We start from the raw sequence: 15,601 nt of genomic DNA, 5'->3' as shown, positions 1-15,601 counted from the left end.
TAGTCCCTATTTCAATAAAACTTTCTAAGCACAAGCCAAGTGTCGGTGTCTGTATCACCATCAAAGGGTGAACACACGCTCCATTCATCCTCAAGTGAATCAGCTTTCTGGGAGGTAAGGTAGCCAGGTTTCTTGAAGGAAAAAAGCAAGGCTGACCTGTTGCTCAAAAGAGGGGAAATAGGGAATGAGCATTAACCAGCAACACGCACACTTGGCCTTTGGGTTCGGATTTTGAAACTCAATGCCACTGTGTTTTTTCTACCTCAGAGGAGCTCTGCTCCCTTCATTGCGAGCCAGGAATTTGGAGGCTGCTGCTGTTCTTTCAAAATTTATTCATGTTTATGAAGTTCTACAGGATAGTGGGGGGACGATGAAATTCCCCACCTGTTTTTTGCAAAGACAGTCCATGGGTGAGGATCAATGAGATCCTTGGCCATGCATGGCCATGGCTGTAGTGGAGCTTGAGACAGAAACACCTATAACATACCTCAGACAGGGATCCAGGCTTGAGCTTAAATGGAACTCCTGGAACCTAAATGGAGCTCCCAAAGCTAAAATGGAGTTCCAAGGTATGTGGATTGAGGCCCCAACCTAGGAAAGTTGCTCACTACTCAGTTGTCAACTAGTCCTCAATCCTGCGGGATCAGAGACCACAGAAAACAAAAGACACAGAGACCAGTGACAACATTTTAGAGAGAGCCAGCATGCCCAAGCTCAAGCTTTAGCTGCACTTCCCCAGGCACTTCTAGTCCTATCTTATTTACCAGAATGACTAAAATCTGGAACCTGTCACAAAAGCGAGGAACACTGAACAGCAAAGATCAGGGCATGCTTTTTACCTAAAGCCTAAATGGAAAGAGAGGCTCCTGTGGGACACACAGATGTTTCCCTTGAGGGAGGACCTGATACTTGTACCTCTCTGGCTGGGACCCATCCCTACTTCTGTAGTTTGTCTTTCTTGAACATGCAAGCTACACAAGCACTCTTTTGGGGCAGAAATCTGCCAAAAAGACAAAAGAAGAGCAGACAGGGTTTGAGCACTCTTCAGCAACCTGCCGTTGGAGAACAAGTTGGGCTTGGGGGCATTACTACTCCTCTTACACTTTGTGCTGCTGAGGATGCTGAAGCCAGAACTACCAGACTGAGACTTGCTTCTCAAAGGTAGATGGCTGTTGTATGGGCGAACCCCCAGAAAACCTGGGATCCTTTGTTCTTATCCTTTTAGAGAACGCCCTAACTACATCATCAAACCTTTCCTGGGGCAGAAAGGAGCGAAGGGGGCATAACTCATAGAAACCATGAGAAGAAAAGTGGGAGCCAACAAGAGGAAAAAAGGTGTGAAGATTGAAATCTCAGGCATGGATTAAGGATACACTGGAGAGACCAGCAGATCAGAGGGTCCCCAGAAGCACTCACAGATGTCCAGAGGACCAGAAGTGCTCTCCTTGTAGTTGTCTGAGATGAGATCCCACTGTCTCTGGGATCTCTTCCGTTAAACTTTGCCCTCTTGGTGATGTGGGTGGACAGCTTGACCAGGGCTAAAGACTTCCTGCAACTAGTTGTGGCATGGATGGGGATACACAGAAGGAAGCAGGAGCTGGAAGTGAGGAGAGGGTACTCAGAGAGTATTCAGAGGGCACGGGATGGTTTAGAGGTAAGATTCACACCAGACCTGGTGGAAGCTGAATGACAGGCCACTTGCTTGGATAAGTTTTGCGTGAAGATATTTTGGCTTTACCTAATCCGACTAATGCACCATTTCTAATAATAAAGAGACTTTCCAGGCTGGCTCTTGGACAGCCAGCTCATCTACTGTGCCTGCTTGTCACAGAAAGAGAAGTCCCAAGGACTCCTGAGCAAGCAGAAGATTCTGGTGCCGTGTCCTGGTTCTCACCCAGCACCACATCCCTGTTTTCATCAACTGTTCTCACTCCTCTCTTCCTCTGCAGCCTCCGAGGTGCCTGTAGAGCTACCAGTTGCTCTGTTAATAAGACTAATGGTGGATGGCTGAGAGCAATATCCACTGGGTGCAAAAGGTGAGAGCAGAGAAGGAGGGAAAATTGCTCCCGCTCATTTTTTCACACCAGGGAAATACTTCAAAATAGCAGCCTTTGGATAATATCTAAACACTGTTCCTTGTCATGTCCTTGATCAGAGCAGAGTCTCCTGGACATGGTGAGCAGCAAGTTTCTTTTCTCCCGTACTCTGCTCCTGTCATTTGAACCCAGAGACTCAGAAACTAGTTTTGCACTAGAAGTAACACAGTAAGGGTGCTTTCGGTTTCTCTGAAAGCAGTCTGTGGTCTGTTGGTTACAGGCACTTGCTGTGGCTTCATTCTTTCTCACACTGTCAGTAGCTACCAGGGCATGACCTTCAGCACAGTGAGCTATGCTACAGAGAGACTGCCAGGGTTGGATGAAGACCCTGCAGAAATATTCTGCCACTTCATGCTGTCTGTGATACCTTGCTCAGCCTCCAAATACCGATCTGGAGAGGCCCAGGTCACTATGAGGATGTGTGTCATATCTGCTTGACCTGCATAGGTGTCTAAATTCAGATGTCATGAGTCCTGGTTTGAGGTAAAACAGAACCATTTTTTTTTTCCAGTAATTTTACTTCTCAGCTAAGCCTCTTCTAACTGAAATTAATGGCATATTTTTCAGACCCAGTGTCCACCTCTAGCAGATAAGATCTGATGTTTATTGTGAATACCAAGGAATGGTGTGCAGAGGCACTCCTGCTTATACTTATTGCTATAACAACCAAGGTCATCTCACTTTGTTATGCACCAATTTGGAGGGTCAGAAGTGGAAGAGCATAAAGGGGTCGCATTTGTGGGGAGAAGCAGACAGGACAGGTGACCCAAAACCGACCAACGGGCTATTCCATCCCATCTGCACCATGCTCAGGATAAAAGCTGAGGGATCAAAGGTTCAGCTTCTTTCTGCAATGGACAGCATCCAAGGAGGACTCTGTTAATCTGCCTTTGATCCCAACCCGGGTTTTCCTGAATCCAGTTCTTGAATCCAGTTCCCGTCTGTCACTGACTCCAGTCTGGGACTTTCCCAGTACCTGCCAGTGATGTGACTGTCATCCTGGGAGCAATATACGTTCTTATATTAAATGTATAAATTTCATTATTTTATTATTAATATGATTATAGTTTCTTTTTATTATTTTATTATTATTTGCTTAAAGTAGTTTAGTTTCTTTTCAACTCATAAGTCTATCTCCCTCTCATTTTCTTTCTTCTCCTCTGAAGGGAGATGTTCTCCCTTCTCTGAAGGGGAGAGAGGTTAAAGAGAGTAACCGTTGTTTGTTTCGGTGGCCAGACCAGCCCAAACCATGGCATCGTGATATGGCAATATGCAGGCAACTTTATCATGTACTATATCCCCGACTAAATTAGAGTTGAAAAACCTGTCTTCAACATAAGCAACCTACCCTAAAAGATCCAGTCCTGTACAATGAGGTTTCTAATGGCACTTGGGTTGCCTGTGGACATCCAAGAGAAATGCCTAGGTCTGATAGGCATGTCACAAGGCTTACAGAAGACATGCAATTTTCTGCAGCAGCTAAACATTGTGCTTGAAGCAGAAAAAGCTCTAAAGCAAGGACAGGGGAGTGAAAAGATCTTGGCCAAGCCAAACAGCACAGGATTTTTCAGCTTTGTATTAATAATGCAGAGAGAGTGGAAGTCCACTGCAGGCAGTAAGGAGTGTCTGCTGCATAAAACAGGAGCCTTCTGCTCTGCAAAGCACTTGGGATTACAATGAAGTTGGTCTTGAGGAAGTGGAAGGAATCACTGTTCCAGTTGCACCTCTTCTTCTGGCTTTTTAGGGGAGCTGTGAAATGTGAGGCTTTCAGAAAGGAAGGGCAGAGTTGTATGTGGGTCATCTGTAAAGCTAAAGGATCTGGTGCTTTCTTAGCTAAGGACATCGCATACTGGGTGCAAGTGCCTGGGGCAGAGAAGAGGAGGAGGGCAACATTTGTTGCTCACCATCGCCAGGAAGCTCTGCTCTGAGAAAGGAGATGGCAAGGAAGAGTGTTTAGGTATTACTTGACGGCTGATGTCTTGAAAGATTTCCCTTTCACATACTCATGACCAATGGTTCAGTAACTTCCAGCAAACCCTTCCACTGTTGTCCTTTGATTCCTAGCAACCCAAGCATGAGGACTGACAAGGAGAGCAAGGCTGAGCAAAGTTCATACCAAATGGAGCTGCATGCCTCAAGGACCCTTGCCACAAGGACCTGAGCCTGCCTGTTCCTCTGTCCCGACACGACAAAATGGGGACACCAGCTGGAGTTTCAGGCACACATGATTGAAGAGGGAGATTTCTAGAGGAGTGGGAAAGGCAGAAGACAAGCTGATAACCGGTGCAGGGCCGAGATGTGAGGGTGGTGCACAGAGAAGGAACCACCCAAAGCAACGGCGCAAGTACTTGGTGTGGCCATGACAGAGCTCCAGGAGTGCCTGTGTGCAGAGAAGCACTCACAATGTTCTGCATTTCTTTAGTCATGTCTTCATCTTCCATCAGATTTTGGAAAAAGTTTTGGAGTTGAGAGGCTAGTTCTCCCTGCAGTTTTTCCTGCACTATCTCATCCTTCTCTGCTTTAGTAAAGTTTTCTACTTCTTGCTCTTCATGTGTTTCATCTCATAACTTTTTAGAAACACAGTTTTCATTATGACTGCACCAACATGAAAAAATGGTGTAAATGAAATAAATGCTGATAATTAACAAGGTGGAAAACAATGCAAAAACCTAAAAAGGAAGCAGTTGTAAGTGGTCATTTATGATGGAATTCTTTAAAATTTCATTGCACTAACTGAAAGATAGGGGAACTTTTAAAATTTCCCTATGACTGAGATCTATTTACAAACTTAGATGTACTCAGTTATCTTTGTCATGATGGGATTTTGTAATTTAAATCCATCCTCATGCTGATTTAAATCCATCCTTAACATATGAGCAATTCAGTCATTTTCTCTGGTATTTACCTAAAAAATAATATTTGGAAACTCTTTTTTTCAGAGTAAATAACAAGATTTGAGAACTGAAGCAGGAGAGGTTCTGGCTGTATTGAAGGAAAAAGTTTATGAGGCCAAACAAGCAGGAACAGAACTCTGGGAAGCATTTAGCCAGTGAAACTGTGCAGTCACTGCTAGGGAGAGAGGTAGAAGAAAAGTCACACCTTGGTCTTTTGGCTGTATCTTTCCATTCTGTGGGTTCGTTGTTTGTGCACCACACGATTGAAAAAAACACACCGTAACTTGACAGGGCTCTATGAGATGTGTTTTACTCAAAGCGAAACCAGAGACAAACAAGCTCATTCCCTTTCAGGAAGCACTGCTTGCAAGCTACGGAGCAGAGCACATCCTCTCTTCTGTGGTTTTCCTCCCCCCACACACACCTCCTGCAGAAGCACAGCGAAGAAGACAGGAAACACCTGCAAGATAGAATCATAGAACCATAGAATCTGAGTGGTTGGAAAGGACCTTTGAGATCATCGAGTCCAACCATACACACACAAAAAAACCACCCTACAATCTCTGACACTAGAACATGCCCTGAAGTGACAAATCTACATGTTTCTTAAACACCTCTAGGGATGGTGACTCCACCACCTCCCTGGGCAGGCTGTTCCAGTGCCTGACCACTCTGTCAGTAAAGTAATTCTTCCTAATATCTAATCTAAGCCTCCCCTGCCGCAACTTCAGACCATTTCCTCTGGTCCTGTCATTATTCACCCAGGAGAAGAGGCCGACACCCACCTCTCTCCACCCTCCTTTCAGATAGTTGTAGAGGGCAATGAGGTCTCCTCTCAGCCTCCTCTTCTCCAAGCTAAATGTGCCCAGCTCCCTCAGCCTCTCCTCATATGCCCTGGTCTCCAGACCCCTCACCAGCCTGGTAGCTCTTCTCTGGACATGCTCCAGCACCTCAATGTCCCTCTTGTACAGAGGGGCCCAGAACTGAACACAGCACTCGAGGTGAGGCCTCACCAGTGCCGAGTACAGAGGCACCATCACTTCCCTGCTCCTGCTGGACACGCTATTCCTGATACAATCCAGAATGCTATTGGCCTTCTTGGCCACCTGGGCACACTGCTGGCTCATGTTAAGCTGGCCGTCCACCAGCACCCCCAGGTCCTTTTCTGCTGGGCAGCTTTCCAGCCACTCTTCCCCAGGCCTGTAGCCTTGCTTGGGGTTTTTGTGACCAAAATGCAGGACCCAGAACTAGGCCTTATTAAACCTCATACAGTTGGCCTTGGCCCATCGATCCATCCTGTCCCGGTCCCTCTGTAGAGCCTTCCTACCCTCCAGCAGATCAACACTCCCACCTAGTTTGGTGTCATCTGCAAACTTAGTGAGGGTGCACTCAATCCCCTCATCCAGATCATTGATAAAGCTATTAAACAAAACTGGCCCCAAAACTGAGCCCTGAGGGACACCACTGGTGACCAGCTGCCAAGAGGATTTCACCCCATTAATCCCAACTCTCTGGGCACGGCCATCCAGCCAGTTTTTAACCCAGCGAAGAGTACACTTGTCTATGCCATGATTCGCCAGCTTCTCCAGGAGAATGCTGTGGGGGACGGTGTCAAAGGCCTTACCAAAGTCCAGATAGACAACGTCCACAGCCTTCCCCGCATCCAGAAGGCGGGTCACATGGTCATAGAATAGAGATCAGGTTGGTTAAGCAGCACCTCCCTTTCCTAAACCCATGTTGGCTTGCCCCGATCCCTTGGCTGCCCTGCACTTGCTGTGAGAGCTCACTCAAGATGAACCTCTCCATGATCTTTCCTGGTACCGAGGTCAGGCTGACAGGCCTGTAGTTCCCTGGATCCTCCTTCTGACCCTTCTTGTAGATGGGCATCACATTAGCCACCCTCCAGTCATCTGGTACCTCCCCTGTTGACCAAGATTGTTGATAAATGATGGAGAGGGGCTTGGTGAGCAATCCCGCCAGCTCCCTGAGTACTCCTGGGTGAATCCCATCTGGCCCCATAGACTTATGCACATCTAGGTGCAGAAGCAGATCATTGACTACTTCCTCCTGGATTATGGGTGGGTTGTTCTGCTCTCCATCCTTATCTTCCAGCTCAAGAGGCTGAACCCCCTGGGGATAGCTGGTCTGACTATTGAAGGTGGAGGAAAAGAAGGCATTCAGTATCTCAGCCTTCTCCTCATCCTTGGTTGCAATCTGAGGTGCTGGAAGACATCAGCAAATCCCTATCATCCCTAGGAGTTAGGTCTGCTCTCACTTTGGAAAGATGAGGGTGAAAGTGATGAACCAACTGGACGTGGGAATTCAGTGTCTCCGGATTACAGCAAATACAGAGATAGAGACACCTTCCTCACTTGTTCAGGCTGACAGGAACACCCAAGCAAAGGATACCTCTTGAAGACCGAATATTTTTCTCTGTAATTTTCTGAAACCATAGAGTCTGATAGTAGCTGCATGGGCTGCAGCCCTTCACAAACTTCTCCAATGTGTGTCCTTCCTACGAGCTGCAGTTCTTCAAGAACTGCTCCATGGGCTACAGTCTTGAGGAATGGACTGCTCCAGCATGCGTCCCCCATGAGCTGCAGTTCCTGCCAGAAAACCTGCTGTGGCATGGGCTTCTCTTCACAGGCCACAGGTCCTGCCAGGAGCCTGCTCCAGCACACGCTGTCCATGGGCTGCAGCTTCCTTCGGCGCCTTTCCACCTGCCCCGACCTGGGGTCCTCCATGGTCTGCTGCGTGGCTCTCTGCTCCACCATGGTCCTCCATGGGCTGCAGGGGGACAACCTGGGTCACGATGGTCTTCTCCATGGGCTGCAGGGGAATCTCTGCTCTGGCACCTGGAGCACCTCCTTCCCCTCCTTCTTCACTGACCTCAGTGTCTGCAGGGCTGTTTCTCTCACATTTTGCTCACTCCTCTCTCTCAAAGCTACTGTGCAGTGTTTTTTTTTCCCCTTTCTTGAATACATTCTCACAGAGACACCACCAGCATCACTGATAAGCTCAGCTTTGGACCATGGTTTGGAGCTGGCTGGATCTGGCCCTGACTGACATGGGAGCAGCTCCTGATGTCTTCTCACAGAGGCCACGTTCTGCTACAAAACCTTGCCACATAAACCCAATACAGCTAGCTACTTGAAAAATAGTTTTGCATATGCATCTGTCAATCTGAGATGCTGGAAGACATCAGCAAATCCCCATCATCCCTAGGAGCTAGGTCTGCTTTCATCAAAGATGAGGGTGGAATCATATGCCAACTGGATATGGGTCCACTTTGACCTGAGGAGCTTTGGCTCACACATTAACAAAATCATCATAGCAAGAAATTTGTGTCAGTGTAAAACCCCTATGCGTCAATTTGCCGCTGAATCTCTCACCCTCCTTGAAATCTTCCCAGCGTGGCCTAAAATGTGGTCTTAGTGGGGCCAGAGCACATTCTGGAAGAGAAGTGTCATTTCATTAGAACAAGAAGTTTCTTACAACGACTGCCTTAAACTCAGTTTATTTAATTTTTCCCTATGACTGGCAAAATTGACCTGCTAGAGGCTCAGTACAGAGACAACGGAGAACCATGGTACTTGCTTTAGTGGTGAATTTCACTTGTAAATTGGCAAAAGGTCTCTGCTAAGCAGCTCACAGAAAATTTGAGCTGAGCAAGTTATTTTCTGTTATTTTCAGTTGCTAACAAGCTGGATTAAAAAAAGGTGAAGTCCTCGTGCCTTGGTGCTCAGCACCAGTCACTGAATCTCTTCCCCCAGATTTAATACCCACCTTTTCCAACAGGATCTTCTTTGTGAAAATTTAAGAACTTCTCCTGCTTTTAGTACATGTCACTGTAGATGGGCCGTTTCAGCTGCCCTTCATCCCATGTTGCGCCTGACACAAAGCCTTTACTACATTATTCTTGCAAGTAAACAGCATGCAGAAAGCAGGCAAAAGCTACTTAAATCAGCTACTTATTTTATAAAAATATTTGAATATCAATTACCATATTTCCAATGTCCATTTAAAGTCTAATTCAATAATCATCAGTGTGACTATGCTCCATATTGTGTCTGCTCTGCTTTTGGGCTGATTGTGCTACCTCAGCTAATGATTAAATCATTTCCAAATATATCTGCTGTTTAGCAACGTGGAATAAAAGGCCTGTAAAAGACAAAGGGCATGGACAGCAATTCTGCTCATCCAAAGGGAAGTTTCCAAGGGCTTGATTTCATTCTCTAAATGTGCCTTCTAGCATGCCTTAGGATATCTCTCCTGTCGCTAGAGGTTTGCAGGCAAGCAGCTGAGTCAAGCCCCTGGTGCCCTTGTCATGAGCTCAGTACCACCACAGAAGATTAGGGTTAGGATTAAAGCACCTTAACTTTTTCCCTTTTAGGTTAAACCGCACTTGCTCAACAGATTTATTTTTCAGGGTTGTTTTCCTCTCCCGTGATGCTCCCGTGTCAGCTGTGCACTGGGACGGAGGAAAGACTCCAGTCATTGCTAGTTGCAGCAGAATGACTTTTCACCTGAAAAACTAAAATTATTCCAGCTCAGCTATGATCAGAGCTGTTTAGCACCCCGCGGTGTTCAGTCCCTCCACTTGAGAGAGCATAATCTGATCTCACAGTTTATAGAAGTTGCACCGATGAGAAAATAAGCCATGCGAACCACAGCTCTTCCAATGATCCAAGCTCATACAGCTGTGGTTCATTGTCACAGCCATATAACTTCCCTTCCAAGGACACTTGCTGTACAATCTCTAAGAACAGAGCAGGACGTTCATTGATGGCCTGAGCAGCCAGATAAGTCCATCATCCCTCTCGCAAACCTCCCACCAAGTGGTACCCTGGTTTCACCTAGCGGCTGCATGTCTCTCAAAGGGGTACAGCCAGAAGAAACCAAGGAGTCTGTCCATCCTTCCCATGTGTCTCCAGATGTCCCATGCTGCACAGCATGTGGGGAAGGACAGTTCAGAGATGTGGGACACATAAAAATCCAAATAATCTCCCTAGGAGACTGCTTCATGGTGGTTTCATTGTCAGCATTTGTAGCTGTGTCTGCACTGTGCTTGGCAGAACTGGGCTTGGCTGCTGATATGAGGACGTGCACTTGCATTTATGCTGCAGAGAAATAGCAACTTCCTTTTTTTTTGTGCTCCTCCAGGCACCTCACGGGAAGAACATGAACCCTCAAAGGAAGAACGTCAGGGGAAAAGGCGAGCACCGCATTTTTGGGGATCAGGGATCTCTAGTAAGGCTGGCTCATACATCAGAAAGCACCAGCCAAATGCATGCAAAGGACACGGGGAGCCCCAAACACCTGCCACTACCTTTCATAGAAACTTTGGTATACGGGAGCCTAAGGCAATCTGAGCAAAAAAGGATTTGGGTCCCCCTTCATCAGCATTTTAAATGTTACCCACAGCTCCCAGACGGCGAAAGTCAGCACAACCACTGAGCACTCGGCACCACAAGGAAAACCACTGTTTCCTATTTGATTGTCAATTTAATGAAGACACACATGCAGTAGAAACTTGCGGGAGTGGTGAAACCATGGAAATGGGTAGCTGCAGAAGCTGTGAGTGCATCTCCTTGGTCCAGGTTGATTGTTCCTGATGGCTCCCCTGGGGAGGGGGTGGAGCATGTGGCATTGCAAATACCATGCACATGTGTCCTTCTTGGTCTTGGTGGATTTCCCAGTCCACGCTTGTCTGACTCTCACTGTCGGGGTTTGGATGGAGCCAAGCAGGGCTGACACTGCCCAGCTCTGCTGCTCTGGTGCTCTCTCCATTCTCATGAATCTCATGGAATCCATGAGAGTTAGTGCAGCTCAGGTCTGGTTTTCTCTATTGTCAAAGGTCAGACTGTGCTCGGGAAGTCCCAGTCTGTGTTGTGGTTGATGGTGAGGGGTTTCCCCTTCTCACCTGCCTCACCAAGGCCTGGCCTGAGGAACGGGTACAGCTTTGTTGACCCTTCGATGCCTTTGATGGAGATGTCCAGGATACAATCATCAGTCACAATGTTGTAGAAGGAGAGGGTGCTCAGCTCTAAGTTCAAGTCCAGCCCAACCACTCGCAGTTGGACTTTCTGCGATGACAGTATCTTGGCATTGACATCCTCAGGCCAGTACTTCCCATTCACCCTTCTCAGCAACCAGACCCCATCCTCAGGGAGGTCCTTCCAGCTCCTCTCTTTCAGTGTCCCCCTCACAGGCTCCGTCAGCACCCCCAGCTCCCAGTCCAGCCCATCTCCTACATGCACCTCCCAGTAACAGCGCCCAGAGGCAAAGCCCTCCCTCCCCACCACGATGGGGAGCTGGCGCCCCATGACGGGCTGCTGGGCAGATGGTTTGTGCTGGACTATTCTCCGGTCAGAGGACACAGCAAGCTCAGAGTGTTTCTGTGCTTCATCCAGGGTGATGGGCACTGGGGAGAGAGAGGAGGAGCCACTAGTCATTACCGGGCAAGAGGGCCAGCAGATGAGATCCTCATGAGAAGAGGGACGAGGTGCCTCTTAGAGAAAGCACTGGAAGGAGAGCTCCTGCTGCCAGCTCAGCCTGGGGACTAAGCGTGGCTTCTAGCCCAAGGGTGATGCCACTTTCCTGGCAGAGAAAGGAGGAAAGCTTCGTTCCCAGGTCTGCGGCTCCCAGGTCTGTAGGTCTGCACTGTGAGACCTCGACCATGGGTGTAATTAGACTAGACCCAAGGGAGCATCCAGCCCATGTCCATATGGCCGTGCTCAGCAGAGAGCAATGTTTTGGCCAGCTCGTTCCAGAAGGAACAAAGGAGACTTGCTGCCAGTGTCTATACCTTTCCTTTGCTTCCAGCCCTCCTGTCTCATTCCACCTCCACAAACTTACCCATGTGGCTTCGAGCTCTTCTGAACTCTGTTAAAAAAGAAAACTCAAATCAAAAGCAAACACACTGTGTTCAAGGCCAAAACACCCACGCTGCGTCCACGTCTCTCCCACATGGATGGTGCAGTACCCCCCTGCACCTGAAGGATTGTAGCCCACAAGGAACGGAGAAAGCCTTGTGACCTGGCACTGGCTGGGTCTGGACGAATGAGGACTGCTGTGTGGACATGGCACAGCTGAGGCCTGCCATGTAGGGAGGACAGTGGTGTGAGACAAAAGGGGAGCTCCTTGTTGAAAGTCAAAGCTGGGCATGGCTTTTCCACATGTATGTGCTGCTCTCACCTCCAGAACATGCACCGCATGCCCCCAGCTGCACCACGGGGAAATCACAAAGCTTAGAGACGAGCTCCCTGACCCTGCAGTACTCACTCTGCTATGGGAGAAGCTGGGTCACAGTTCATGCCCATCTGGAATCCCTGATCTCTCCTCCAGCAGGAGCTCACCCAAGTTCCCCGTGGGGATGGGGCAGACGGTCACGCCTGGACTCTGCTTTGCTGGGACTGCGGGGTCAAGGGAACACGCTGCCCCCAACCACAGACAGACTTGTATACAGAGAGGCAGAGGACAGGAAGGTGCCTTGACTTACCTAGTGCTCTGCTTAGTGCATCTGAAAGAGAAACAGGGAGTGTTATGGGCTGCTGTTTGTCCAGTGAGAGGGCACTGCCACTGCTGGATACAGAGAGGTACCCAGGGAGGAGAATAGTGACCACAGAGCAGGATAACTGGTCGCCATCTCTCACTAACTCCTGGCTCCAGCATCAGCGACATCTCTGCATTTCCAGGGGCAGTGCAGTTCTGCCTCTTTTCCACAATGGCAGCACCCTTTCCATTTTCCACTGTAAATGGTCTCTTACCGCATCGAACCTTCAGGTCATTCTCTTCTGCAACAGAAAGAGGAGAAAAACATCTTTGCTTTCCCTGTTGAGGATTTGAAGAAGGAATTTCAGATGTCCCTGCGTCAGCTCTGCATGGGAGCGCGGCAGGGCTTGAAGGGACTGCGGAGTGATTTCCCTCCTGAGCATTGCTCCCTGGGGGTGCCAGATCAGCCCATGCCCTCTCCATTTGTGTGAGGTGAGTGCTGGTGAAGGCTGCAGGTGTGGATTTGGGTCTGCAGACACCTTGTACTCTATTTCCCTATTGTGACCTGGTTATGGGAATGAAAAAGAGGATGTGAAGGGCAGGGCACCCACATGGTGGGCAAGAGTGATGAAGAGGAGATGCCTGGGGTGGGAGGAAGGTTACATGACAATGGCTACATGTGCTTGGGAAAACCCAAATGCAACTTCCTCAATGCAGAAAGATTCATTTTACTGTACCTGCAAGCAGCAAGCGTTTCTCAGTTTCTGCACAGCAAGGGAAAAAGACAAGAGTTAGTCAGTGAGTAATGGCTTGGCACCCACAACACACCCCACAGAACTTCTGGAGGATCACAGGCATTCATGTTACATCATGTTGCATTCATGTTAAGCAATCTCCATTCCCCACCTTGAACCCTGTCTGCTCTGAACCCTCGAGGGTGATGGGATTGGATGAGGGCAGCTGAGACAGAGGCCACCTTGCACAGTAGTGGGACTGTCACCACGTTGATAGCTGAGTGCAGACCTCCCACAGGTCTCGTGTCATATCTCCCCACCCTCCGTCGATATGCCCACATCCACAGGTGCCAAGCATGATGTGGAAGGAGGTCTGAGCTCTTTTGTCCTGTTCAGGGACTCTGTGTCTTTCATGGGCAGGTTTCAGTGAGGCAGATAAGAATGTCGTCTTACCTCTAAATGCCAGAGAAGCACCAGCAGCCAATGTGAGGAGAAATAAAGTGAATAGTATCCAGAAGGCAGGGAGCCATGGAGACACACGTGGAAAAACAGCACCTGTGAAAAGAAAATATTGCACAGTCTCTGCAGGGAAAATGGCTTCTCCAGTTCTCTCATTACTACAGCCTGGAGTGTAAGGGATCCTGTGTCCTCCTGCAGTTGCTGCAAGCATTCTTCCCACAGGAAGTCATGTTGCTACACCTGGGAATGAATCAGAGCCACAGCTTCCCCCTTAGCTGGTAGGGGCCCTACAAGCTGCTTGGTTCACACGAGCAGACCCCAGGGCAAGTATGAGATGCTCATGGCGCACCTGAGAGTGTGATGGAAAAATCTTCCCCTTTCTGCATCAGATTGTTCTGGATTTGGCAACCAATTTCTCCCATTTCCTCTCCTGAGACTACGACACGACTCAGCACACTGAAAAATTGCTCTTTGTCCTGGTGTACTGCAGTGTCTGGAGACAGATGTTGCATGTTCTTTGTGACCCACTGGACAATGGGTTTAGGGAACCATCCTTGCGATCTGCACACCAGCTCTACCCCTTGCCCTTGGTCTCCTAGCACATCGATGGACACAGCCCCAGAGCCTAGAAGAAGAGAGAAGGTGAGGGAGAGACTTACTGTAAAGAGAGTACCTTCATGAAAGCAGCTCCGTGCTGGAGACACAGATCCACCTGGGAAGCCAGAACTTGGCCACGAAGCCTGAGGGTTTCTCTCAGGAGCTGTGCAACAGCTGTAGGATGCAGCTCTCCGCAGGGGGAGCTGAATATCCTCTATCCCAGGCACAGCAGTGACTCTGTACAGGAAGGAGGCAGTAGTGCATGGCCACCGCATGCAGGGAAGCACTGTCCTGTGGCGCCCCTTGCATGAGCCTCAGGACCATGGCAGGGCAGAGCTGGAGTGGTGCTGCACCATGGGTACCTGTGAAGACGACACATCCACCCAGCCGTCACCTCCTCACACACCCTGTCTGCACAGTCAGGCCCTGAAATTCCCACCTGCAATGCTGAGCGTGGTGGTGATATCTCTTGCGCCTCTGTTGGATATCACAATGCAGCTGTACTTGCCATTGTCAGCTGGCTGGACACTCTTCAGCAACAGAGACATGTTCCCAATGGTAAACCCATCCCTCAGAAGGGTTGTGCGGCCCTGGTACTTCTCCCCTGGCTCGTCTCCAGCCAATTTTGTATATTTATGCACACTCTCTGTTTTCCAATCAATGATTTTCACCCACTGCACTTCAATGATGTCCAGTGGCTCCGTGGAGGTGATGTGGCAGGGCAATGTCACATCCTGGCCAACAACTCCCATGATGTCCAGATGAGGTGTGACTTGGAGCTTTCCTGGAAGGACCGAAGCTTTGTGAGTGCATGGCCTAAAAAACTCTATGTGTTAATGGGCCTGGATGGCAAGGCTAGAGAGGCATCTCCTCCCTCACTTTCAGGGGTGCCAGTTTCTATTAGTCACTAGGGAGGATTTTCTTTTGATAGCATGGGACAGTGGGGAAGACATGCAGCGTGACAAACAACGGAGGGGAAACCATGTGTTTTCTTGGACTCTGCAGAAAGCTTATGACTGGAGTCATAAGAAGTAGCAGTGAGGGATTTTTTGGTTTAAACTGGGTTTTCTTGGGAAGCCCTGAAAATGCTGCAATTTTTGAAAAAGGGATGTGTTTGTATGGAAAGTTTTTAATCTTTTCTTCTTTTTTTTTTTTTTTTTTTCCTGCAGAGTAGCGGCAAACAAAAGGTGGACGAAGCTAAGGGGAGAAACCAAGAAAGTCTGTTGGGTGGGGAGGGAGCAGAAAGTGGGCAGGAAGAGGTCTTACCTGCGATGTGAAGGGCCAGGAGGAGAACCCTGGTGAGCAGAAGCCCTCCATTCTCCTGCAT

General features: G+C 48.6%; 1 protein-coding gene across 1 annotated transcript; it reads right to left on the bottom strand.

Annotated features, from left to right (window-relative positions):
- Positions 1-10,848: 10,848 nt before the first annotated feature.
- Positions 10,849-15,601, bottom strand: LOC134507734 (butyrophilin subfamily 3 member A3-like). The gene is made up of 8 exons (XM_063318584.1): positions 15,541-15,601; positions 14,714-15,058; positions 14,027-14,302; positions 13,222-13,248; positions 12,646-12,786; positions 12,492-12,512; positions 12,349-12,405; positions 10,849-11,414 (listed from the first exon to the last, which is right to left on the bottom strand). The coding sequence occupies exons 1-8, from the start codon at positions 15,599-15,601 to the stop codon at positions 10,849-10,851; spliced, it is 1,494 nt and encodes a 497-aa protein (XP_063174654.1).

This window comes from Chroicocephalus ridibundus, chromosome 27, assembly GCF_963924245.1.
Source record: "Chroicocephalus ridibundus chromosome 27, bChrRid1.1, whole genome shotgun sequence".
NCBI classification, from domain to species: Eukaryota; Metazoa; Chordata; class Aves; order Charadriiformes; family Laridae; genus Chroicocephalus; species Chroicocephalus ridibundus.
Note: the sequence above shows the minus strand (reverse complement) of the source record. Positions and strands in the feature narration are given on the sequence as shown.

What these genes read in the sequence shown, in the direction of transcription:
- LOC134507734 (XM_063318584.1), bottom strand. Translation starts at nt 15,601, where the DNA reads ATGCAGGAGAATGGAGGGCTTCTGCTCACCAGGGTTCTCCTCCTGGCC. An exon ending in GAAACGCTTGCTGCTTGCAG is followed by an intron (nt 12,787 to 13,221) that starts GTACAGTAAAAT and finishes TTTCTGTTGCAG; the next exon opens with AAGAGAATGACCTGAAGGTT. An exon ending in GATGCTGGAGCCAGGAGTTA is followed by an intron (nt 12,513 to 12,645) that starts GTGAGAGATGGC and finishes TTTCTCTTTCAG; the next exon opens with ATGCACTAAGCAGAGCACTA.